The sequence below is a fragment of the Larimichthys crocea genome, chromosome VII (genome assembly GCF_000972845.2).
Source record: "Larimichthys crocea isolate SSNF chromosome VII, L_crocea_2.0, whole genome shotgun sequence".
NCBI classification, from domain to species: domain Eukaryota; kingdom Metazoa; phylum Chordata; class Actinopteri; family Sciaenidae; genus Larimichthys; species Larimichthys crocea.
This window is the reverse complement of record NC_040017.1, coordinates 2,051,551-2,078,831: the sequence shown is the minus strand read 5'-3', so window position 1 is coordinate 2,078,831 and position 27,281 is coordinate 2,051,551. Positions and strand designations below refer to the sequence as shown.

Below are 27,281 nucleotides of genomic sequence, written 5' to 3'. Positions count from 1 at the left end.
GTGTATTCTGGTGAGGAGTGTCTTGGCTCATTGTTTTTTGTGGATTAGCTGCGTCATTGCTGGGTTGTGACTCATTCTCTGTGTGCATTTCTCTGTCAAGATGATGTTTCTCTCTTGAATGCTTTTGAGTCTGAACATACTGTGTGATATTATGATGATGATCATGGTGATGATGATGCACAGTGCACTGTCACTTCAAGAAGGTTGTGAGTTTAACCCTGGCTGGGATATTTTCTGTGTGGCGTTTGCATGTTTTCCCCGTATCTGTGTGGGTTCTCCCACAGTCCAAAGACATGCAGTTAATACATTAATTGGTGGCTCTAAAATGCCCACAGGCATGAATGTTAGCGTGAATGCCAGCTCTGTGATGAACTGGCAGCTTGTCCATGGTGTAACCCGCTCCTAGGCCAATGTAAACTGGGATCGGCTCTAGCACCCCATGACCCTGAAAAGGACAAGCAGATATGGAAAATGGATGACTGATGTGATATACAACCTGGAGACCACATAAGCAGGAACACTCAAGGGTAGTTGAGAAACTGGGGCTTGGGTGCAGAGGAGGCTGGAGTGACACGCTCAAGAGGAGCAGGGAATGGGCAATTTCTGTGAGTCTAGTGACTGTGTAAACTCAGATTTCCAGTTCCAAGAGACAGTAGTAGAAGTCAGGATGGCTGTCTACAGCTTGCCCAGGCCAGCACTAGAGTTAGCAGTGACAGTGAGGGACAGCAGGGGGACTGTGACTTTCAAGTTTTTTCACTGTAATAAGTAAAGAAACAAAGAGAAAATATATTTTATATCTTTTGATCAACTCTTTCAAGCACATAGATTAAATCGGTTTATGTAAAAGATGACACGATATTGTATGAAATTCAGAAGTGTTGACTGCACAATACAGGACAAAAACGTTGTGTTGATGTCACAAAGCCCTGTAGTGGCAGTAGGAATTAAGACATTTCTGTTTGGAACAAATTAACCAAGAGGTTATTGTTTTAACAATGATGATAAATGTCCTCTAATCTGAACACATTATGAATACACAAACTAGAGATTTTGTTATTGCCTGATAGAAATAAACAGCACTGGCACATTATCAGCTGATTGCACAATTTGAATGCTGTTAGACTCGAGGCATGGGTTTTCCCTTTGTTTGAACTAATAAAAATTGAAGTAGAACTATTCAGTATCTGTGTGACAGGAAAACAGCAGCATTGACAGATATACAGGCTTGTCAATAGGCTGCAGATGAGAAATCACAGTTAAAGGCAAACATGCACTGAATTCATGTGCACATTACAAAGACTTTATATCATAAGGTTTATCTGAACATTTAAACAGAGGGCTGTTCATTCACACTACCAGGAAGACGGGTGAAAAAGTAACATTGGTTGTTTTTGTGATTTGTTGTCTCCAGTTTCTGAGTGTAATCCCACTGTGGTAAATATGTTCAGCTGTACTCGAGTATTTCTTCTGATTACATTACTTCTGATTAAAAAACTAGCCAGTCGACAACTTTTCTAACAGCCAAACATCAACAAGTATCAACAACAGCAGACACAGCAGCAGCTAATATTACTGACTAATCCAACAGCAGTCAGCCCAGCTCGGTGTCTGTCTTTTTCTCTTCTTAGCTTCCTCCATCAACGTTCTCTTGGGTCTCTTCGCTGTCATGATGTCCATAAAGGCTGCTGAGCCTGGTTACATTGCCTGCTTGGCCAGCTCTTTTTCTGGCAAGACCATTGGCCTGTAAACCTCTTCTTCTTCTTCTTCTTCTTCTTCTTCTTCTTCTTCTTCTTCTTCTTCTTCTTCTTCTTCCCGGTGGTACTAAACTCCTGTGGTACAAACACTCCCCCAGTGCTCTGAGCAAACAGTCCAGTCAGCCCAGCTAACAAACTAAGCTAACATTAGCTAACAGCAGCTACAGTTGACAGCAGTTTACTTCACTGTCCATCTGGAAATTGTAAATCACAGAGAGTTTAGGCTGAGGGGCTGGAGGACATCAGAAAACATTTTCTCCATAAAATTTGATCCAGTTTCACCAAAATCAGTCAAATAGTTGGTGGTGTGTGACTTAGTGCTCTTAAGCGTTATGTACTTCTATGGCAATGTCCGGTGATTGTACCTGCAGCCCAAAGTTCCATAGTTACAGGTGTACAGGGCACAATGACAGAGAACAAATTTACCTGATTACAAGTCAGTGTAGCATAAACATGATTTATTGAAGGAAATCTGTTCGAACAATGGAAACTTGCTTGTTGCTTTAATGTGGCATTGATTGTTGTTTCCTGTGTGGCTCCTCTCTTCAGATTCTACCAGGCCTGATTTGGACCACAGTCCATCCAACAAAACAGGAGTCTCCAATGCTCCCATACCCCACAAATCACCTTTATTGCCTGGGGCTAGACGGTGAGTCTGCATGCCTACACTACCCAACCCTATCACTGAACACAAAACACACCCAAAAAACAAACAAGCACATACAGTGCTTGTTTAAACACTGTACGCACACACACATCACTTTTATATTTCATACTTGGTGGCTTATGGCTTATCGTGTCTGTGATAAGCACACACACCTATCCAGTCTCTGTAAAGGTTAATTCATTGTCATTCAAACAGCAGTCTCCTGTAGTATTCAGGTATGTTTCAACCAGAGATATAAGTTTGTTGTCTCTTTGCTTGTTAAAGAAGCATGATATTGAATCTAACACATTGTCTATCAATGTGTGTTCACTTGCTGTGACAAAAAGTGACTAACTGTTCTAACAGTTCCACTGATGGCCACTGAGCAGATCTGCAGCAGCTCTGCTGGAACTAACTGTTCCACCACCAATAGAATACTTCCCTCAGGTGGCAGGTGACCTAGGTGAACCTATTACAACCATCCTTCAATAATCGTACCTTCATGAACATTACAATTTCTGTTGAATTTTAAAGAGGTGGCGCATCAGTGTAATGCAAATCAGTTCAACAGCAAAACAAACTACATCCTCCGAAAGGAAAGAATCTCTCTCTCTAAAACACCTTTCTTTACAGCTGGCCTCTTCTGCCCATGTCAATATTGATAACTGATTCTCAGAAGCAAAGAAAGGATTGGCATGTTGTTATTACATGTTCTCACTATACAGCTTTGGAAAGACGTTGGGGTGGTTGGCTGGGCATACAGTGTCTGATATTGACACCGGAGACCGCTGTTCCCATACTGTTCCCATAGCAACATGATTTCTTTTAACCATGATAATCATATTCCCTCACCAATTTTAGTTGCCTAAATGTAAACATATACGCTGTACAAAAACAGGAGTGTACAGGTTGATCACCTGTGTCTACACCAGTGTCATCTTTTGAAAATGATGTACACAAATATGTGAAAATAGGTGTATATATGAATATACTGTATTTCATGTACAGTGTTCCTATAGGAAGTTGACAGGTTGTGTTCACTTTCCTGACTGTGGACATGATAAGTCTATAAGATTTTTAAGATTTCTGCAGTCCAGACTGTCTGTTGTAGCCTGTTCCTGTCCCATTTGGTGGCAGATCCATACCAGACTGTGATCAATGTAATGTGATGACTTATCAAGTTAAACATTATCCAGTTTATCACACAGAGGTGCTTCAAACAGCTTTCAAACTGTAAATGCTGGTTGTAAACTGGGACTCTTTTAATTATACCTGCGTTTACAGAATAGCTCACTTTCCAAGTGGAACGCCCTGTACCTGGTTATTGATATCCTGTGTGATTAACATATTCAGACACTTCTAACAAGACTAATATTGATTTCTATCATTTCCATCCCAGTAAAGATGACTACTACGTTCTTTTTCTTCTTTTGTAAGATTTTATTTTGATCTTTCAACATCTACAATCTATATCAGAGAAGTTGGACAGGATGTAATGTAATGTGAATGAATGAATGAATGAACAATTCACAGATGATCATGGAACCTAATTCCTTGATGAAAGAATGTGAATGTTGATGTAACAAAAAACGACCTCAGTGTGGTCATGTGATGTCTTAGCTGATGCTTCCCAAGTGATGCTGTGAGTGGTTTTAGTCTGGTGTTCCCAGAGCAAGTTTAAATGTTCACTATGCATTATGGGGTTTTGTTGAGCGTCTCTATTGTACTAGTAATGCATATCCAGCCACTGAATTAGGACACAGGATGTCTAATCAATGCACAATATACAACTGTAAAAATGACATGATAAATGAATAAATAGAGGCAGCTGTACATGACATTATGTTGAGAGAATTTCACTTCCCAGGTAAAGATGAAGGTGGCAACTATAGATGTGATTCTAAAGTGTGTTTTTCTTCTCTCAAATGTAGCATTCAGCCCTCACCACAGCTTCATCATTCCAGAACTCCGTTGCCAAGCAATGGTGAGGCTGGCAGCAGACACGCTAAGTACAACAGGGATGCTGCAGATAGGATAAGAGGAAGAGGGGGAGGAGGGAGGAGTGTGGACATATCTCCTGCCTCCAACAGCCAGCATTCTACAGCTGACATGATCACTTACCGGACTCACGGCATCCAAAGAGGAGATATAAAAATGCTGTCTACTCAAACAGCTGAAGCTTGCACGGTACAGGAAAAAAAAAACACGAGCTCACAGCCGACGAGTCCTGGTGGAGCAGACCAGGATAACATCAACCTCAGGTCAGACCAAATTACATCGGTGTAAAGGATGACAGGGTTACTTTTGTGACGCTTAACCTGTGGATTTCTGCTAACAGTATATAGATATCAAACAAACAAAAGTGAGTCATGGAATGGAAAGTACTGTTCCTTGTATGCAAACAGGTGATGCAGGCTTGAAATGATTTGGGGGGGGCGGCAATTCTCCAGCTTCAGTTCACTCTGTTGATTTTGATGGAGAAGACAGCGTAGAAAATTCATCATTCTATGTCTGTGTGCTGGAATGCAGTACACTAAAGGCTACATGTAAAATGAAAACATTCAGCCACCTACGTGCCTGTCAAAACAAGTATGTCCTTCTTTTTTTTTCAGGTTTCTGAGCAATGGAAGAAGCTCCCAGACAAACAGCCTCAGCCTCAACATCATCAAAAACATTGGTGAGGAAAGACTTGTGACAGGGTGAGGGTAGCGTACATATTCCACCTACTTTATCCACCTACAGAGCTGTTGCAACAAAATCATCTCCTATTTGACACACATGCAACACAGTTTATTAACCTAACAACAGGCTTGATAAGGCTTCAGGCACTGTCGCTGAGTTGTACGTTACTGCGTGTCTCTGACTCTTCATCATCATGACTGTGTAAATATCTGGGGTGTACACACGTTAACAGTTATTTGCAGGGATTAGTTCAAAGACAGCAGCTTTTCTGCAGAGCTTTGGTAAACAATCAAAGCTCAACAAACAGCACAAAGATCTGCACAGGTACTGTTCCTCTTTCTGTGCATTTCTTTGGCTCTGTGTGCGTTTCACTCTCTCTTATGTAATTCTCAGTTCAGTTCTACGCCCACCAAAGCAATCTGCAGTATATGAGGAAGATTATGCAACAAGCTGCTGTTGTTCAATGTCACCTTCCCTCTTGTAGCCATTATTCCCTGAAAAGATCATCTGTTCTTATCAGCAAACTTTAGTCTAAGTACAGAAAACACAGACTTTCACCCGCTCTTATTTCTCCAAGAATCTGGAATTGTCTTGCCTCTCATTGCCTGCCACTTAAGAGACTGACATTCTTTTTACTTACAAAAGTTGGATTATATCTGGATTAATGCCCTGCTCCAGAAAGTGAACAGAAGATGAAGGTTATCTGTAGACTCTCGGATGAACTGAAAAATATGAATAGTCTGATGAGTAAAGACTAAAAAGATTTTAGTGATGAACACAGCTATAGCTGACACTGCTCAGTGGGCTCCAGTAGCCCGTCCTTAACACTCCTCCTGCTTACGTCACAGTCACCTGGCTACCTGTCGCAGCCAGCAGCAGAATCAGAAACAGAATTAGGAAAAGTAGGTTTTCACATACAAGTAAAACAATATTTGTGTGTGTATATATATATATATATATATATATATAGATATATATATATATATACAATATGGTATTTGAGAGCTGTACATTTTTGTGCAGGAATGTGCAGAAGAATGCAGAGTATTAGATATGATATATGTGTGGGAGGGGGAGGGGTGTGTCCTTGACCTTGGCAGTAGCAGCAGTGTACCAGATGGAGATGCAGGTGTAGAAGTGCAACATTATTGTCTACTATTCTCTGCTATGCTTTCTTGATGAGAGAGATGGTGTTCACTCGCACAGGGTGATGGGGGCAGGTTTTGCTGGTCCACAACCATCTCCACCATCTTTAGAGCACCGGGCTCCAAGTGGTTTTAACAGCGACCGGCTCACCAGATGATCAGTCTCCCACTCAAAATTTATCCAATGAGGGTGGTGTCATCCATGAAGTTCAGGACCGAGACATGTTCCACCAGAGTCACAATTGAAAATCCAGAACATGTTGACAATTTCAATATGTTCTGGAACCATAAACGACTGTACAGAACCTATAGACTTCATCCAAACCTGCAAAGGTCAAAGTTGCTCTCTGCAATCATTAACTATGCCTCAGTCAACCTGCAAAATGTCTGTGAGACAGTCAATGCCACCACGAGGTAAAGCACATTGAAGATAATGTTCACTGCCACTGTGAATACAGTGGTTCACTGCCAAAAGTGACATTTCTGTAAGATCTGGGTAAATTCTTCTTCATTCACATTTGCTGTTTCTTTGAAACCATGAAATTGTATGAATCACCATGCGATCATTTTTCATCTGGATCTGTGACAGGGTTCACCTGTTCACCCTGCTCCTCTCAGCTCTCACATTCTAAATTTATTTCACTGCCACTGAGCCTACAGAAGCATATAAAGAGGCTCCCATCATAACCAGTATTGAGGCTGAGAAAACAGTGTTAGAGAAATAAGGAGAGCATGCAGGGCAGAATGGAGGTGGAAGTGGAATACATTACAGATCTTATTTCAAAGTCTGAAAGATCTCTTAGATAAATACCAGCTGGCTTAATCTCAGGGTATTTTTTAGAGTTAGTGTTAAACTCTGTCACCTTCTCCACTCTCCGCCCCCTTGCTTTAGAAGTGCCCATCTCTAAATGTGGGAAGAGAGAACTTTTTAGAGACAAAGTACTTAATGTCAGAGCTAGTATTATTCCATCTGAAAATAGTCAGTCCACCTTCAAACATCAAATCCAGATCTCTTCAGCTCACTGAGAATAAAACTGTTTTGTATTTTACTAATATTATATCTCCTCATCTTGGCCAATTGCTCCCCTGTATTTAATCACAGGTACATATGCTACAATTTCATTTCCCTTTTCATTGAAATGAAAAAACAAACATCCTCCATACACATGAGAATGCAAAAACACTCAAACAAGTCTACATAAATGGTACATCAAATACCAGAGAAGGACATTCTGAGCATGTGTAGTGAGATTATTTTCCCCAATAGCTATATGGTATAGTTATTTATACAATTTTATTCGCCTTTATTTATGTGTGTGCAAATTGAAGTAATGACATGACTGAGGTCATTGTTTCCCAAACGCTCCAATTAATATGTCCACATAGATACACAGAAAACAGTTTTGAAAAATCCCAGTTTACTGACGTAAGATGAAAATCTGCACAAGATGTAGAGGACATATTCATGAATAAAACAAAACATCTCTATACGTGCAAGACCTTAAAATAAACGTAACCAAACCTGCCAGTCACTAATTAGCTGTTTCTACACACACACACACACACACACACACACACACACACACACATACAGTGTGGCATCATCCCCAGTTTTCATTTATTCTATATTGAGTTTTGTTTCTTAGCTTCCAGCTGGCTGTAGTGAGTATGAATCTGTGTTGTAGAAGATCACTAAACAAGCTCCGCTTTTCTTTTGACCCTTCAGCCTTCCTGTACCAGGAATATCGGGACACCTCCAAGCAGCAGGAGATTGAGCAACGACGGCAACGTGAGAACCTTTCCCCTACAGAGAATGTGGTGGCAGGGTCCGGTGTCATGTCCCCCCCAGCGTTACAGCTGCAGCTGAGGAACAGCGCTCGCTCACTGAGCTTGTGGCAGAATCTGGAAGCTGTGCAGGCCAGCGGCCTTCTCACCCAGCTACCACAGAAAGAAATCATAATGCAAGAGGTGAGTGTTCTGTGAGGGTGAGGTGTTGTCAGTGTAGGTTCATAAGTTAGTTTTACAGTGGACACACTTCGCAGCTCATTACCATCTATATCTCTATGTGTACTCTTACGAAACCATACTCATTCATATACATTGCAAATCTTTCACACATACTGTACTAGTAAAATGTTTACATACACATATTAAACCAAACTTTTAAAAAACTAACTAGTGAAATGACTACTAAAATGCTATCAAACTAGTAAAATGTTCTGTTGTATAATGTTGTGAAATATAAAGGTTCAGTAATAAATATGAGCATTACACTTAAAAAGGAAGGCCTGGCTTTCATCTGAAGGAAATAGAAGACTGTCGCTACCAGATCCACACTTCCGGGATTTAATTTTGGCCAATGAGTTGCACCTCTATGCTCACCACATGGGCTGTTACAACCAAAGGCCACTTAAATGTGAGTGGTCAATACTAGTTGACTGCTATTGCTCCAAAGACAAACTCTTATTGTGGGTAGAGTAGGTAATCCAACTGAAAAAAACTGCTGTGGAATCAGAAAAGAACTTTGTTTCTTAACTTTATTTCGCTGATTCACCGGCTCTCTCTATGCCAGCGCGCTCTCTCTTTCATTCACTGTCTATGTCACCAAAGCAAACTTCATGTCACTATTTTGCAGTGGAGACTGCCGCAGCCAAAACAGAGTACTTCCATTCAAATCAATTGAAAAATATGTTTTTTTCCACTGCAGTGCTGGATTTGGTCTGAATCAGGCCTAACTGTCACATTGTAGATATTCTCTATATGGAAAGTGTCATGAGATAATGTCTCTTATGATTTGGTGCTATATACAGTAAGATAAACTTATTTTTTATAAGAGAGGTACCTTTTTTCCATGTTTTGTGTTCTATTGGTCAGGTTTTTGGTTATATAAAGCAAATAAAGCAAGAAAGTTACTTTTATTGTAAATATGAAATCAGAGTTTCATCATATGATCTGCTTACTGGGTGTACTGTAGGGATCACCAGTCAGTATTAATGTGCTATTATGATTTGTTTTTCTGTCTAGGCCATGTTTGAGCTTGTTACCTCAGAAGCATCCTACTACAAGAGTTTGGAAATTTTAGAGACTCACTTCCTGCGTAACCCTGTTCTGTTCAACACTCTCAGCCAATCCGACATGCATTTTTTGTTCTCCAACATTGAGGAAGTCATGAAAGCCAGTGAAAGGTAGGACAAGGTACAAATCAGTATATGATGGGAAGTTTGATCATACCCTGGATAATGGATAATGATATTTTCAGGTTCCTGATGGATCTTGAACACCGAATTGAGGAGTCCATTTTGATTTCTGATGTGTGTGACATTGTTCACCACCATGCTGTGCAGCACTTCAATGTCTTCATCAAATATGTCATCAACCAGGCATACCAGGAAAAGAACTACAGACGCATTTTGTGAGTACCTCTTTGACTATTCCTTCTTCCTTCTTTATACACAAGCAGTTCATTATAAAGTGGTCCAGTAGCCATTAAAACTGCTGCTTTAACAGTTCATCAAACTATTTTTCTCTGATATTGGACAGTATTTTTGTCTTCTGAAAACAGTAAGGTCTGCCTGATTACTGATACATGCGTGGAGAAAGAGGAACTGTGAAAAAGAATATTCGGCGTCATTCCTTATTACCGCTGTTTGTTTGTTTTTACATCTGTGAATGCCTTTATTTTCAGTAGAGAACAGGTTTGCTTTTCATCATGACAAATGTGATGTGTCGGGTGTGGTTGACTATGAATATAATGCATCAACTCTTCATACCTGAGAGAGTATGACGTTCCCACGAGCTGAAGAGGGCAGGTACCTCCAAAGGCAGACAAGTGGGACTTCTGCCAGCTACTGGAAAAACCTCAGAAACCTGTTGGTTGTTTGAAAATGAAATATGAAAGGTGTTCTGAAAATAGAAAGGCTGGTGACGAGTGAATGAATGAACAAACATTTTGGAGATGCAGCACTAAGAACGTCCATATTATACAATGACATCCAACAGATGTCTGAACGTCTGTTGGATGTCATTGTTCATCTGTAGATGTCAATTACACTATTAAGTCTGTTCAGAAGGTTGATCATTGTGATCATACTCATGTGAGTGTTCAGAGTGCCAAGCCTATTTTCATGTTACGTGTTGTCTCATCAGTGGTTGAATATTAATAAGGAAGCAGGAAGAACATGACATTATTTCATACTTGGGAGAAGAAGAGCTGTTTCCCTTCCAACAGTTTGGTGTGAAGACGCATTTAGAAGAGACTGAAGTCACTTCTTGTATCTGTTTCACACCTGCTGAATCATCTCGTCTGGTTTCACAAATATATAGTTATATATATAGCTCTATATGTGAATCCAATCTAGTCTAATCTGATCTAATCTAATATAATATAATATAATATAATATAATATAATATGGAATTGAGTAGTACAGAAAAAACAACAAAAAGTAAAAACAAGAGAGGAGCAAGGAAGACATTTTTTAAATTCTGAGTTCTTACTATTTCTCCATTTGCTACAATTATTATGATATTTATAAGAATGACCATATTAATTGTATCAGAGAAGAAAAAAGTATGAGAAATATCAATATTTCAAAAAATATCAATAGTCAGAATGTTGTTTACCTTTTTATCAAACCAAAACATGTGCTCTGTCATATTACAAAAGGTACAATTCCAAGTCTCCAATTTTCCAGTGACAGTTTATCTTTGTTTGGTTTTGGTATCAAAGTGATAAAACTTATTGGTATATCACTGATAATGTTAAATCTTCGTGATAAGATTAAGGAATGCCTCATACCTATGCAATAAAAGGGACAACAATAAACAATGACCAGTTTCACACCGACTGAAACAACATTGTCTTTATTTTGAGTTTAATTGAGTTAACCAGTTGTCTATACCTGAGTGCTGGCTATCATTAGATGCAATCGATATATTGCACAGTAATATTAATAAGTCAAATATGCTCACTGAGGACATCAATAGATTCACTGAATTCGATTACAGACACCATGGGTTACCAGAACCACCTGGGATTCCCGCCTCATGCTGTGCAGCCCACAAATTAGGTCTGCAATCTGGCAACGTGGACAATTATAAAGCAGCAGTAAGAAGAGCAGTGAAGGAGGCAAAATGAGGCTATGGGAAGAAAGTCGAACTCCATTTCCAGGAGGACAATACAAAAAGCATGTAGCAAGAACAACAGGTGCATAAGTAACTTTTATACCCGCTTTGAGGCATCCAACAAGCAAAACCAGCCGAAGGTGAGGTTACTGAATGGGAGCGGGGACGTTCCAAATCTATTAAAGAAGGCTTTCAAGCGTGTGAACACCAAGAAGGCAGCAGGACCACATGTATCAGTGGGTGGGTCCTCAAACTTTGTGCCGACTGACTAGTGCCATGTTTACAATAACATGACATACGTCTTTTATACTAGGACCATAGTAAAAACTTGGATAACACCATGACTAAGACTCACTTTGATCCTTAAGCACAATCAGTCAATCATCAGTTATTTATTTAGTAACATCATTAACTAACCTCTGATTAAGTGTTTGCCAAAGACATATATATGTTGACTGGCTGGTTCTCACATTTTACCATATGTATCCTCTCTGTGGATGGCCTGAAGCCACACATTTTTTTTTCTTTGGGAAAGTAAAGAAAATGTTAAACTGATTTTTTTCTATTGTTGTGCAAAATGCGATGTTGCAGATTTTCAGCATTGTGCTACTGGGCAATTTTACAGCGCTTGTTTCGCTTGTACCTGCTGGCATGATTTAGCACAGCTTGTAATTATCGATGGACACTGGACCCAAAGATGTTGCCTATCCAGACAAGCATGCATCAGAAATGTTGGCATGCTTTGCTTCCTGGTTATGCAGCCCACTGTGTTTGTGTAGTAGTGTTTGTCATGCTGGCACTGCCTGTGAGTTTCTGCTTGGTCCATGGACCAAGTCACAGCTGTTGTTTGCTTTCCAGCTTTGCATCTCAACAGCTAGTTAGGTATCGTTAACAACAAAACATGAAACATTCATTAAACAAGTGACATGTGAGTTGTCAGGGACAGGGTTAGGCTCTATTAGAGCTATATGGAAAAGAAAATTATGTTGATTAACGTTCCACTAATGTATGTCACAAACTTATCAACTTATGTAAAACTGCACACCATCGTCTGCTTAGCTGTGATGTAACGTGCGATTGTGCTGCGAGTATTGTAGCAAATCCCCTCACTTGCATCATGCCGATTGCAGGACTGAGTAGTAGTAGTCCAAAAATGTAAATATTACTTTTTGTTAGTACTTTCTGTTCCATGGGCACTGGAAGTAGGAGCCAAGGAGCCAAGGAACCAAAGGGCACGTATTGCACCCTCAGTTGAAAATAATAAATACAAAGTGTGAGGTAGTAGGTCTTATAAGGACTGTGTGAGCATGTATGTGCAGCAATACAAGTCTGATTATGATATAGTCAGCCAATCACATCACTGGTCTCATAGCTCTGAAACAGCTGAGCCAATCACAGTTAAACCTAAAGTTTTACCTCAGGAACGTCACAATGTACATATACAACATTACAAATCTGCACCCCAAAACAGAAGTCTATCAGTTAGGCACTACAATAACCAAAATAAAGACATGGTTTAAAAGTCATAGTTTAAAAGTAAAAAAAAAAAAGAAAAGTAAAATAATGTTTGCCCATGTGTTTCTAGGGTCAAAAATGGATCACGATCAAACATGAAAGTTGAATAGAGGCTCTGATGAGATCTGGTAACCATCATAAAAGAGCAGAATATTGAGTTACAACGAGCAGTCTGATGTGTGTGAAGGTTTATATGGTTCCCCAGGAGCAGCCATTCACACAGCTAAGCTCTGCAAGGGGCTGATCCGGATCAACTCTTTCTCTCTCTCTCTCTCTCTTACTTCACTTTCATGAGTATGTGTCTCATGTCTTGCATGTGATTAAGAGGTTAACATAACTCAAAGCACTTTCTTGCCACTCATTCCACATGATTGCAGTACAGTGTAAGATGGCGTCAGATCGCACTCTGCTGGATTAACTATGATATTATCAATGATTATTTCTAGCTAACCTCATCATATTATTCTGCACCGTGGTTTATAAAAAAACGTTTCTTATCTATTTATACTTATTTAATTTCAATTAGACCTACTCTGGTCATGTATTATCTTTTTCTTACTTTTAGAAAAGTCCCATCAAAACACAGCTCCACTGTAAAGAATCTTGGAGTTGTTTTTGATCAGGATTTGTTCTTTAACGTCCACCATCCATAAAGCAAATTTCGAGGACTGCATTCTTCCACTTACGTAACATCGCCAAAATGAGACGCATCGTGTCTCAAGCGGATGCAGAAAAACTAGTCCACACATTTGTTACTTCAAGGCTGGACTATTGTAACTCTTTGTTATCAGGCTGCTCTAATAAGTCTCTTAGGACTCTGCAGTTAATTCAGAATGCTGCTACACGTGTTCTGACAGGAACCAAGATCAGAGATCACATCTCTCCCATTTTGGCTTCCTTGCACTGACTACCTATTCAATCTAGAATAGAATTTAAAATTCTTCTTCTTACTTACAAAGCTCTTCATGGTCAGGCACCATCATATCTAAAAGAGCTCATAATACCTTACTACCCCTCTAGAACACTGCGCCCTCAGGACGCTGGGTTCCTTGTGGTTCCTATAGTTTCCAAAAGTAGATTGGGAGCCAGAGCTTTCAGCTATCAGGCTCCTCTTCTGTGGAACAAACTACCTTTCTGGGTTCGGGAGGCAGACACGGTCAACACTTTTAAGAATAGACTTAAGACTTTCCTTTTTGATAAAGCTTATAGTTAGGGCTGGCTCAGGTCATCCCTTAGTTATGCTGCCATAGGATTAGACTGCCGGGGGACTCCCCCTCCCCTATGTGTGTGTGTGTGCGTGCACGCGTGTGTATGTGTGTAATCGAGCTGTACGATCAACTAAGCATTGTGTCATCTTGACATGACTGTCTGTGCAGAGAGGGAAACCAGGCATTTCGGGAGGCCATGGCAGCACTGGAGAACCATTCAAGTGTCAGGGGACTGTCCTTCACCTCGTTCCTTATTCTTCCTTTCCAGAGAATCACAAGGCTCAAACTGCTAGTGCAAGTGAGTGTACCAACATGAGTAATATCATAAACAGATACAAATATATACTGTACAGGAAAATTGCTACATTCTGCACTGCTTGATATTTTGTGAATAACAAGTATTGAAGTTGCAGTAAATCAGGGTTTTTTTTGTTGTTTTTTTGTTTTTCATTTGACTTTGCATCCGTACACAGAATATCCTGAAAAAAGCAGAGGAAAACTCAAAGCTGGAAGCAAATGCTATAAAAGCACATCAGCAACTGGAGCAGGTGAGCACCGATCAGTTGATGCAGTGAATGTTGAGACTGAGGGATAAAGTGTTGTTCTTCGTTCTTCCTTCTTCCTTCAATCATGTTTGTTCTTGTTCTAGCAACATCTATGCAAACCTCTTTAGCAGCTGCCATTGTTGTTGCCACACACCTAGCATTAAACTACAGCTGTAACTCATGGCATAGATGCCGGTAATTCCTCAGGACATAGAATGGTCTGCAAGGTTATCAAGTCGAAGCTCACTGAATTAAGTCCAGCCAGTGTTCTTTAGGAACTGAGTTCCAGGAAGTTATCCCCAGTTTAATTAAAATAAATAATAAAGAAAAATAAAGCAGCTGAAATTTCTATGATATATGACAACTAAATGTAAAACATTGAGAAGAGAAAACAATATTAAATGATTGTTCTGGAATTATAGTGTGTATTTTGTCTTCCTCAGATTGTGAAAGAGTGTAACGAGGGAGTGCGTAAAATGGGTCGTACTGAAGAGCTCATCAGCATTGAGAAAACACTGGAGTTTAAATCCAAGGTGAACTAAGTCTTATTGTCAGTGTTTTTCACACGGGTCTGTTTTCATGATAGCACATTGATGTTGTGGCTTTGTGCACATATTATTTTTGATGTGGCGCCCAGGTTTGCCTTAATCGATTTCATGATATGAAGCCTGATGTGGCTTTAGCAAAGTGAGAGGAGGCAGTCAGGACAGACAGCCGTAGGGATAATCTTAAGGTTTATCACTAAGTTATGTTTGGCACTATGAAAGAATTGTCAACCAAAGAATGATAAAATTAATTTTTGTAAATGTGATGATGTCACAGGAAACCTTACTTTATCCCTTTCTGTTGTCAGTCTGTGCCCATCATTTCCCACTCGCGCTGGTTGCTAAAGAAGGGTGAAGTGCAGCTAATGTCTGGACCTAAGAGCACAAGGACCATGCGGAGTCGTAAGATGTACCAGCCTCTGTACCTCTTCCTTTTTAACAACCTGCTGCTGGTCACCAAACGAAGCTCCAGGTAACCACTTGAGAATCTATTCTCACTGTGAAATCCTTGTTTACTCTGTACATTCAGCTGCCAGTTTATTAGGCACACAGCTAAAATGAATTATGTGTAAATACCAGCTTATTGTGTTCAGTTTTTAATAAAACTACTTTAGGGAGATTCAACTTTCTAATCATTTTGGATGATTCATTTTGTGGTGCTGTTTAATTGTATTGAAGTATACACAGACAGGTGATCTAGCCTAACATCCTTGATCGAAAGTTGTGGACAAAATTACTGTATTTTACATTTAAATTAATGGATTCTTGCACTGAAATAATATTATTAATCCAGTCAATTTGTTATCAGTGGGGACAAGTTCCAGGTTCTTGACTCATGCACACGGGCCATGTTGAGGACAGAAGATCTTGAAGACCAGGGCCAGCTATTGGCCAATGTCTTTAATCTTAGGCTGCTTGAGAACCAAGAGGAGCGTCCAGTCAACTACATGCTCAAGACCTCTAGCATGTGAGTGTTATGCAAATAATTTGGTACCCATGGTAACCATGTATGTCACATCACCATTTAAGTGCAGTTTTTAATTCAGTTATATTTTACTTATATAGCGCCAAATCAAAATGGAAGTTCTCTCCTCACACTTTCCACACAGAGCAGGTCTAGACTGTTATAATATTATTTAAAGAGACCCAACAGTTCCCACCATGAGCAAACACTTGGCGACAGTAGCAAAGAAAAACTTCCTTTAGGAGGCAGAAATCTCAAGCAGAATCTAGCTCCTTGACCAAATCAATGGTCTCTGTAAATTGGAAGAATGATAAACAGACTGAACAACGATGAATTTATGTGTAACTGCTTACTAATTGTGTCATCCTGTGGACAGGAGTGATAAGCTTCGATGGGTGTGTGCTCTCACTCCTAACCGGCGCACACGCTTTATGTCTACTAGTGCCCATCAACCAGGTGAGACAGAATATCACACCAACACTGAGTACAGTCCTTAAGTAGACCTGGAGATATGACCTGTAACCATGTGTGATCTGTATCAGACTCTCCACAGGTGCAATGTATTCAGTCATACTCATCTCAGGAGCCAGATGAACTGTCCATTGAGATGGCCGATGTTTTGAACCTCCTAGAGAGAACAGATGACGGTGTGTAGAGACACAACTCTTTGAAAAATCAAAAAACACTTGTGTTGTTTCTTCATGTCACCTCTGGTAATACTTTGTCCTCTGTATTCTAGGCTGGATGATGGGTGAAAGGCTCCATGATGGTGAAAGGGGCTGGTTCCCTAGTCGAGTAGTGGAGGAGATTCACAGCAAAGAGGTCCGAACTCAGAACCTGAGAGAGGCCTTCAGGATTCAGCATGCCCAGGAAACTGGAGGAGCCCTACAAACTGGGGCCAGGAGTGGTGTAAGGGCGGCGAGACGTATCCCAAAGGCCTCCAACTTCTCCAATACTTGGAATGAAGAAATGGGGGAAAGCAGTGAAGGAAAGAAGTAAATCAGTAATAGTGATGACTGTCACCATTCAGAGCTATATGCACTAAGAGAAAAATAATCAGAGTACATGTGACTTAATCCCTATACTCTGACATCTTGTCACTTTGATTTGAACTTGGATGTTATAGTGGTTTTAGAAACCCCAGTTTTGGTTCTCTGTGATCTGAGACAAATGATCAAGTAAAAAAAAAACATGCTGCATGTTTAATATTAACGTGTGCTGAAGGTGTTCTGTTGGCCCACACACTGGTGGTGTGTAATGCATGGAACAAAACTCTTTGGTTGGTCAGGAGTTGTGTGTGAGGATGGCAAGAACTCCGAAGTTCTCATTCAGCTGCATGAGCAAGTTTTCAAACTTTAAATGTTCATTTCATTGTAAAATACTTCCATTACCCACAACTACAACACAAAGTCAGGCATCGACTCATCACTCATGATTATTAAAATTGTTAATGAATATTAAAATAAGTGAGCCAGCTACAGCGATATTCCATCCATTAACTCCATACTGTAGACAGACTTGATTGAAGGTTGCTCCATGTTGCAGTGGTAGTCAACTTGGCTTCACAGCAGTTAGATCAGAGTCAGTGTCAGCTACACACAATCATCAAACACACACCAGATAGCCAATATATTCTCCCTAGGGTTGCTACATGTACTGTAGAAATAGCATATTACATGTTTTAAAATATACATGCTACAATGGAAGTGACTCAAGTCATGCACAACACATTACACAACCAAAGCAAACCTACAGCCTACTCACCTCAGTTTATTTAAGTCCAACAAGCTTTACATGTCTCTTCCATCAAACTCTCACACATGGTAAGACTCTTCTTCCCCAGCTCCTTCTCTCCTTTCACTTCTGAAATCCATTTATAAAAATGTACACTGCCCATCCAAAAAAAAAAGTCACCACGTGGATCTGAAACTAAGTACACCAGTAAGAGCCTTCCATTGGATAATCACTGCAGTGATATATATATTTCAGCTAGCAACAAGTTATTTAACCCTATCTGATGCTGTGAGTAGCTTCTCCATTTTTAAACAACCATGTCAGAAGACATATTCTGTGGACGTGGAAAGGATGTTAATCAGTTTCAGAGGCGTCAATGATTGGCCTGCATCAAGCAAAGAAAACAACTAAGGAGATTTCTGAATCTACTAAAATCAGATTAAGAACTGTCCAACACATCATTAAAACCTGGAAGGATGGTGGTGAACCATCATCTTGGGCACATCAGGGTAAGAAGAGAGGCGGATGAAGTGATGCACCCATCATGCCTAGTGCCCACCATACAAGCCTGTGGCGGCAGTGTTATGACCTGGGGTTGCTGCAGTTAGTCAGGTCTAGGTTCAGCAATGGTATGTCCTTAAAGAATGAGGTCAGTTGACTACATGAATATACTGAATCAATCAATCAATGGATTTTTTGCTTCCCTTATGGCACGAGCATATTCCAAGATGACAAAGCCAGGATTCATCAGGCTCAGGTTCAGGGAGCATGAGATGTCCTTTTTACACATGGATTGGCCAATACAGAGTCCAGGCCTCAGCCCCATTGAGAATCTATGGGATGTGCTGGAGAAGACTTCACACAGCGGTGTGATTCTCCCATCATCATAAGATCATGGCGGAAAATAAATGCAACTCTCGATGGAAATAAATGTTGTGACATTGCAGAAGCTTATTGAAACAATGCCACACCAAATGCTCAAAGCTAAAGGCGGTCCAACGAAATATTAGAGTGTGTGACTCTTCTTTTTTGGATGGGCAGTGTATTTTGGATATTCCTGCCCAGACATGTATTCAGCATGTCAAAATGTCACATGATAAAATAAACACCAGACACTGGACAACAGTATTTCTCAGCGATCACTGCGTATGATGAAGTAAATCATAAATTCATTTATTTTTTTAATAACTTACAGAGTAAATTTGCTGAAATACAGATAATAGGATGTAATTATGTGTACTTGAAGAGGTAATGACAGTCATGGCAGACCTGGGTTACCTTATTTGAAGGAATATCAACAAATATTCCACCAAGTGAAACCTGGAGTGAGATTACACTTCATGTGCACAACAGCTTCATTCATTTGCAGAGGGAAGAGGTTCGCTATGCTATGGCAGCTAATATTTACTGTCATGGCACAGATAGTGTTGATTAAGCCATTTATGTTCAGATCTCTGGGATTTCATTAAACCAGTGCACCAGCGAGCCACATAAACAGAATGCCTTTGCTTATCAGCACAACAGCATTCTGACTCCCTGCAGGTCACACACTCGACTGTGTGGTCAGCATGCTGAGGACCCCTGCTTTCCTTGATATAGGCTCATTCATTGTCCTTTGTGGGGCAACAAATAAATTCCTTCTTTTATAGTGTAAAGTACCATAATTGTGCTAACTGTAAATAAGCTGCATTTAGCCGTAGTTCTCCACTATGCTGCATGGGCCTCATTAAAGTTGCAGCAGGCAACATTTGAACATACACAGTAAACCTCACCAGGATGATGTGTTTTCTTCTTCATATACAGTAGCATTGTCAGCAAAGGAGAGACAGTTAGTTTTATTTGGAAAGCTCCCACTGAAACAGAACACTGAAGATATTGAGCTTGACTTGACTTGACCATCATACAAAAGCACACGGAGCACAAGGAGGAACCTGATTTTTCTCACAGATTATCAGGATTACTGTCAGGATATAGTCACAGTATAATACTATACTGTCACTACAGTAGAGTTTCAGCAAATGTGCCAGTTATTTCTAGAATCCTTAACGCAAAAGAGAAATTCCATAATTATTCAAAAGTCTTTAAATCCTAAAAGCAGTTCTTATGTCATGAAACACATAAATAAATACACAAATACATTAACACACTGGGCTCAGACTGCATACACTTATAATACATTGATAATTTCAAATGAAGTCCAAACATTTTAAAACTTCTTCAAATGTTTTCAGAATAATTTCCTTTTTTGTGAATGATTGGATCTTCAATTGTGTGGTATTATTGCTAAGAACATAAGAACAGCTTCTTCTGCCTGCCCAATGCCTGAATGCTCAAAAGATTTTGTGTACTCCACACACACACACACACACACACACACACACACACACACACACACACACACACACACACACACACAGGATAACACACACAGGATAAATCTTGTAACAGTACTTCAATGCCAAATAACTGCAGTATGTGGTAATGTAACACTAACATGTATGGATAAGCATGATTTTAAAGCCTGTGTGTTTCTAAATAATATGTACTTTAATGAAACGTTCAATGTTTAAACTAATAATTACTGAATAATAGTTATTTCATTTTGTAAGATGTAAATTATTGTTCATAAAAAAACATTAATCAGAGATGTGCCTCACTTTCTGATGTTTTTTTTTCAATTATTTTATTTATTTTCTCTCCCAGAATTCATAGCTATTCTTTCCTTTTTAATCGCACTGTTGGAGCACAGACACACATGCACCCTCTGTCATACACGGCATCAAGAATCACCACCACCCACAGAACAGCCTGTAGGATGACATAAAACATGAGGCATGGGGGGCAGTACAGTTAAAGGTTAACTGCTCCCTGCCCCCTTGTAAACCTCTGCAAGCACATTGTGTCACGCCATGGAGCCAGCTAGTGGTGATAACATGTTCTTTTCACATCCTGTGCAGCAGTGATGCAGTTATGCGGTTATGTTGGGTGTGGTCAGAGTCCTTTTCTTTTGATGGAAAGTTAGTAAAAGTTTTAAATTGCCAGGACTTTTCCTAGAGCTGGCCATTTGTCCAAATTCAGTCCTAGATAAAAGAGATATGAGAACACACCTCAAGGCCACCCACAGACTCTGAGAGACAGAATCTCCAAATGTGTATTTAGAATCCAAAGAAGTGTACTAAGAACTGTTAAAGTGTGGAAAAATCTGTAAATGCATACATAAATCTGTGAATACAGAGAAGTCATTGGTTACAACTCAGATGAGCTGACACATCTGCAGAAGCACCCAGTGATTCTTGAGGCATGACTCACATTGGTGAGCTGGTACTTAAGTCATTTTTCATTTACTTTAGATGAAACCAGGAAAACAGCCGCATGTGGCACTGAATTTGATGAATATACTGTTTATCAGACCACAAATGAGACAGGAATTAAGGCGAAGCGGAGCATTTCTGGGAACAGGACAACTTTATAACTTCATCCACTGATTTTGATAAAACTGGATTTTATTTTACGGATAAATATTTTCTGGTTTCTTTGACTGCTTTCCCTTTATCACATCAACTCTCTGTGATTTCCCGATGGAAGGATAGCTTTAATTGTTGCTAAAGTATGCAGCTAGTGAACTGTAGCTGCCATTAGCTGAGCCTGGGACAGGAACGAAACACAGCCGCTGGACGGTAACTATCTCAACCCGTTCTCATTCCCAACATACCGACGCTTTGTCACGCCCCTTGGCGTCTGATACCGACGTAAAAGGTACCCTTCCGCGTCTGTATGAAACTCTCTGGGTTGTCCATTGACTGAGTATAATCCGTTTGCGCTGGTAAGAGACGCTCAGAGCAGAGCTCCAGCTGTCCATTCACTCCAATAATAACCCGACCACAGCGATACATGACGCTGCAAGCTACAATCTGATTGGACAACCGAGGACCCTCTGCCCGGAACTGTTTTTCTCACTATGTCAAGGATTTCTTTTATTGATATCATCAACGTTTCTCAGCACAAACACGCCAAAGTGTCACTGATAATTCAACAATAAAATAGCGTCATGTTGTGGCCCTCGGTATGTTTTTTTCTCCTTCTAGCCTGAGAAATAAACTTTTATTCTTATGTTTTGGATAGCGGAAAGGCCTACACTACCCAGAATGCTCGACCATGACGATTTGCGACTACCATCGATTGGACAACCGAGGACCCTCTGCCCGGAAGTGTTTTTTCTCGTGTTGTTAAGATTTCTTTTATAATATCATCAACGTTTTTCAAAGTCCCAACTCTGTAGACCTTCTAGAAAGCTAACTAGCTCTACAGTGATGGGATTGTGAAAGGACCAAAAATCCCAGCAGAAGGCTCCACGGCGTACGACAGTCAAATTTCAGCCTTCTACCTCAAAGCATTGTCAATTTATTCCCCAAAAGGTGTCCAGAACGGGTGAACTCTGATCGTCCTGATACACATACTCTGATTTCAGCCTCCTGCCTCAAAGCGCTGATGAGTTATTCACAAACCAAACAGTGGTTTTTAAGCCTGAACTACTAGGCCTCGTTAAGTACAGAACTGCTGACCTCTGACCCTCCCGAAGGGCGCATGGGTCTGAAACTCGACACCGCGGTCGACCATGTTGTCCCCAATGCGCAGGTGCAGATTTCAGGCCCCTATCTCCAGCGTTGATGAGTTTATCAGGGATATGGCCTTGACCCTGGGGTCAGCTTGAGGTGGCTCGATATGTTCTTGTGACTGTCAATTTACCAGTGACGGCATGCTTTTTAATAAAACACACCCTATCAAATATGTCAATTCGACTTTGATGATTTCTTCAACAAACACTGAACAAAACTCACATGGTGAGTGTGCTGCATGGTGCTTTTGTGATCCTTGAGCAGCCCAGAAAGCTTTCCATGAATAAAATTGTTAGTATATGAATATAACACAGTACAGCTCCAGCGCAAACTGCACACAGGAAATTTCATTTTTCCTTCTCAAAAGGTCTGTTGATAACAAGCTCTGTCTAAAAACAGACATTATAAAAAGCACATTAACAGAGAAGTGATTAACTTTTATTTTATCAGTCATATATCAATGGTGACACACACAGTGTTTGTGCTGAAAACGTTGATGATATTATTAAAAGATCTTTAACAACACAAGAAAAACCCTTCCGGGCAGAGGGTCCTCGGTTGTCCAATCAGATTGTAGCTCGAAATCGTCAGTGGTCGAGCATTCTGGTAGTTAGGCCTTTCCGTATCAAACAAAAATAGGAATAAAAGTTTATTTCTCAGGCTATAGAAGGAGAAAAAAACATACCGAGGGCCACAAATGAAGCTATTTTATTGTTGAATTTTGACACTTTGGCGTGTTTGTGCTGAAAACGTTGATGATATATTAAAAGAAATCTTTAACAACACGAGAAAAAAAACTTCCGGGCAGAGGGTCTCGGTTGTCCAATCGATTGTAGCTCGCAAATCGCAGTGGTCGAGCCTTCGTGTAGTGTAGGCCTTTCCGCTATCCAAAACATAGGAATAAAAGTTTATTTCTCAGGCTAGAAGGAGAAAAAAAACATACTGAGGGCCACAACATGAAGCTATTTTATTGTTGAATTATCAGTGACACTTTGGCGTGTTTGTGCTGAGAAACGTTGATGATATCAATAAAAGAAATCCTTGACATAGTGAGAAAAACAGTTCCGGGCAGAGGGTCCTCGGTTGTCCAATCAGATTGTAGCTTGCAGCGTCATGTATCGCTGTGGTCGGGTTATTATTGGAGTGAATGGACGGCTGGAGCTCTGCTCTGAGCGTCTCTTACCAGCGCAAACGGATTATACTGGAGTCAATGGACAACCCAGAGCGTTTCATACAGACGCGGAAGGGTACCTTTTACGTCGGTATCAGACGCCAAGGGGCGTGACAAAGCGTCGGTATTTTACGCGTTGGGAATGAGAACGGGTTGACTATCTATATACCACAGCGCTGACCCTAATGAAAGCCTTTGCTGTCCTTTGTTGTTGAACTGCTGTAAATAACCTAAGCACTGTATTACCTGTTATCAAATGCTCTCTGTTGGTTTCAGTGCCTGCTTAGCCCTGGTCTGTAATTATTTCCTTACTATCTATAGTTCTAACCTCTACTCAGACCAAGTCCAAGGCTGCAGCGAAAACCCAGGTTTTCCCACTCATTTAAATGGGGTACTGCATTTTGGTTGTGGCAGTGCAGGCCACAGGGAATAACAGGAAAAATGCAGTGACCTGCAGTGGAGTTCAGCCAGATTTTGGAGAAACACATTAGAAGTACGCATTTACAGGTTATCTATACATGTACAAATATCAATACTTGCAAATCCAAATACGATACAAAGATTCTTTTAGACATTTACAAATGTGATTATGCCCAGTTACACAACTCTCCCCTCTCATTTAAAAATTGTTTTGCTACAAGGAGCCTGAAACTGGACAGATGCTCCTTATCCTCGCAAATCCAATTCAAAGAAATCACCATGGCACCATGACAGACTTATGGTGGGACGGGTCTGTGAAAGATTCCTCAGCTGCTTCATAAGTAACCAGTTACCTTTTTGTTCACACAACCTTTATGTCTGCATTTGGGCCCACTTGTTGAACTAAAACGTGACAGTACGACCTGATCAAATCTTTTTTTCCCCCAATTTTAGGGTTGTAGAGTTGTAAATGTAAATGAATGTCTTGCTTGAATTTTTTGAATTATTAATAGTTGGTTGTGCTGCATTATGAATGCCTGAACCATTTCAGTTCTAATTGTTCAGTTCTAGTTCTAGGTTTTTCTCATGCCACCAGAGAGATGTACTTGGTGTCTGTGGGTGCTGCTGAGCCAGCAGTCCCTCTCACTCCGCTTCACAGTTTTTCATGAAGGTTTGTTTTTACTCTGAGCCTCCATATTTTCAATGTGCTTGTCTGCAGGACTCAGGATCAGCATTATGAAGGACTCATCCTGCCTCATACCTTCACTGAATTCAACATATTCTTTATTTGAGGCAAGCACTGAGCTGTCATGAAGATGTTGGCAGGTAATAACCACTCCATAAAATATTTTAACCTTTCAATGAAAAATGTGTCTAGTGATCATGAGCAGCTATGACCTTGGAAAGTGTTACTATCATTCTGTATGAGGGGAAGGTGTCAGGTATTAGAATTTCCCAAATATGGCCATGCATTTCAGTTTTATGTATAGCTCGCCAAAGTAAAACTACAAAATGTAGCCAAATTTAACAAAATTGACACTGAGTTGTCTGTGAAATATCTGCTCCTTTTCCTTACCTCCTCAGACACAAACACACAGTGACACACGAACAAGTAAAAATCCAATGTTGGCACCACACTCAAGAAAAAGTCACTAAGTTGAAGAACCATGGACTCACTTTCAGCCCTGGATTATTACAAAAGCCTGGAGTTCCTAGGACGATTTCGGCACTGCTCAGTATTGTGGAGGATTCTGTTCATCAATGGTCAGTTCAGTCAACAAAGAGAAAGGGCACAGGAGTCCAAGATGTCTTCTGTTGAAAGGTTTATTGAATCTTGGCCAAGGAGCAAATGGAGGCTTTATGGCTCTGAACAGTGACACATCCATGTCCATAAATTTTCATACTTAATGCTTCTACATGAGGTATTTGCCATTCGGTCGTTAGTCTACAACAAGGCAATATGTTTATACTTTCAGTGGTCCAACATTGTTATAGGTCTCTATAGAAGTTCTGTTACCTATCTGCTGTGTCTATGGAGTGAGACAGCCCTATTATCTGACCTTGGTTACTATATTGTAATAATAAACACAAGCATACTGTTACATCCATGTCTGTGCTGCCCCTGTTGTTGCTCTCTTCCTCTCCTTCAGTGTTTCTCCCTCCCTCCTAGGAGCAGGTCCCAGTTGCAGGCAGCTGCTGCAGCATACACCTGAACCTCATCTGGTCATTACTCCTTCTGCTGAAATACACAGGTTCTCCATTCACTCTTCTCCAGATCTTTACAGTTTCCCCCGTGGTAACTAGTCAGGCTCCTCTTCCCAGTGAATCTTACTCACAGTGCTTTTTTGAGACTCCTAGTGCTTTCCTGGTTCTTCCTGTATTTTTTCCCTCCCTGTGTTTCCTGCCTTGTTTTTTTGACCCTGTGCTTCCTGTGCTTTAGATCACCAACCCCTGCTCAACAGCTGCCAGCTTGGTCCGATTACCACCTGTTGTCACACATGGAGCTGTTCTGTGTCTCAAACATACATATTGAACTTGTGTAACCCCATATGTGGCACCCTAACCCCTAAAATACACTGCATGCGGAACGGCTGCAGAACGGCTCCGCTCCGGAACGGCTGCGTACTCCGGCTTCCGCCAACTCACACATGATCCCATAGACATATATACGTATACACCGCATTGAGCGCTAAATCATACGTCGACGTCACCGCAATGTTGGATGTGGCAAAGTGGAGCACAGCCCTTAAGTTGCAGAGTGGCAACACACGGAAAAAGCTGTGCAAGAGTATTCTTTTCCAAGGTTTTTAACTTGGAAACACACACAGACTGCAGTTGTATAGCTGTATAGATATGTATGTTCATCAGTGCTCCCCGTGTATATATTTTCATCAATGTGCACCCCCCTCCGTGTGTATTTTTGATATATTCACACTGTTTATACTGCTATATCTACACTGTGAATATCTTTTTATGTTTGTCATATTAGGGCTGTCAAAAAATTTACTAATTCATCGCAAAAAATTATGTAATTAATCGCGATTAATCGCATTGTTTAACATGGCACCAATAAAGTGCTGCAGTGTTACAGAAGTGTCTCAGCTCTGCTCCCTGGAGGAGGATGTTTTACTTTGACTGACTGGATTCTCTATGCCATTTCTGTGTGTGACTACTCGCCCATGTCAGAAGTACACAAACCTAACATTAACAAAGTCAAATGCTCAATGATGGATGCATGTATCTTTACATGGTGTTTTACCTGTGTCTCGTCATCTTGCCTTCACTTCTGCATTTAGTTTTTGTGTTTCTTGGCATTACAATTCTGTGTAAAATTCTGTGTCAGGTTCAACGTCTGTTGTTCTCAGTTCTGGATTTCACTTTGTATGGATTTCTCTTGATTGGACTTGACTTGGATTGTTGGACTTCCTCAGCTGCCTTTTGTAGTTTTGTTTTTGTCAACCTGCTCTTTAAGTCATCAAAGTTACCTTTTTGTTCACACAACCTCCATGTTTAGGTCCACTTGGTGACAGTACGACAGAGAGTAGAGTTGTTAAATGAATCCTTGAATTTCTTAAATGAATAATAGTTGGTTGTGTTACATTATGAATGGTAAAACCTTTTCAGTTCTAACTGTTTTGATAATGATTCTAATCTTCAGTAAAGAAAATCAGTATTTCTGATTATTGTCAGGTGCGTCTTGCCCTGAGGTTCTTTA

General features: G+C 40.3%; 1 protein-coding gene and 1 long non-coding RNA gene across 4 annotated transcripts in view; both read left to right on the top strand.

Moving 5' to 3' along the window:
• ngef (neuronal guanine nucleotide exchange factor) overlaps positions 1–19,739 on the top strand; it is a 28,507-nt gene extending 8,768 nt beyond the window's left edge. For all 3 annotated transcript variants that reach the window (XM_027280852.1, XM_027280851.1, XM_010746375.3), the window contains 14 exons: positions 2,304–2,403; positions 4,332–4,661; positions 5,013–5,077; positions 7,954–8,195; positions 9,252–9,412; positions 9,487–9,639; positions 14,241–14,370; positions 14,546–14,620; positions 15,061–15,150; positions 15,471–15,634; positions 15,971–16,129; positions 16,503–16,582; positions 16,669–16,773; positions 16,866–19,739. In XM_027280852.1, coding sequence (XP_027136653.1) covers positions 2,304–2,403; positions 4,332–4,661; positions 5,013–5,077; positions 7,954–8,195; positions 9,252–9,412; positions 9,487–9,639; positions 14,241–14,370; positions 14,546–14,620; positions 15,061–15,150; positions 15,471–15,634; positions 15,971–16,129; positions 16,503–16,582; positions 16,669–16,773; positions 16,866–17,125 — 2,114 coding nt within the window. In that variant the 3' untranslated portion in view covers positions 17,126–19,739. The remainder of the gene's footprint in view (positions 1–2,303; positions 2,404–4,331; positions 4,662–5,012; positions 5,078–7,953; positions 8,196–9,251; positions 9,413–9,486; positions 9,640–14,240; positions 14,371–14,545; positions 14,621–15,060; positions 15,151–15,470; positions 15,635–15,970; positions 16,130–16,502; positions 16,583–16,668; positions 16,774–16,865) is intronic.
• Positions 19,740–24,618: 4,879 nt separating this feature from the next.
• Positions 24,619–27,052, top strand: LOC113746164 (uncharacterized). Its single transcript, XR_003462645.1, has 3 exons — positions 24,619–24,892; positions 25,151–25,818; positions 26,007–27,052. It is a non-coding gene; the product is annotated as an uncharacterized LOC113746164 (long non-coding RNA).
• The last annotated feature ends 229 nt before the right edge of the window (positions 27,053–27,281 follow it).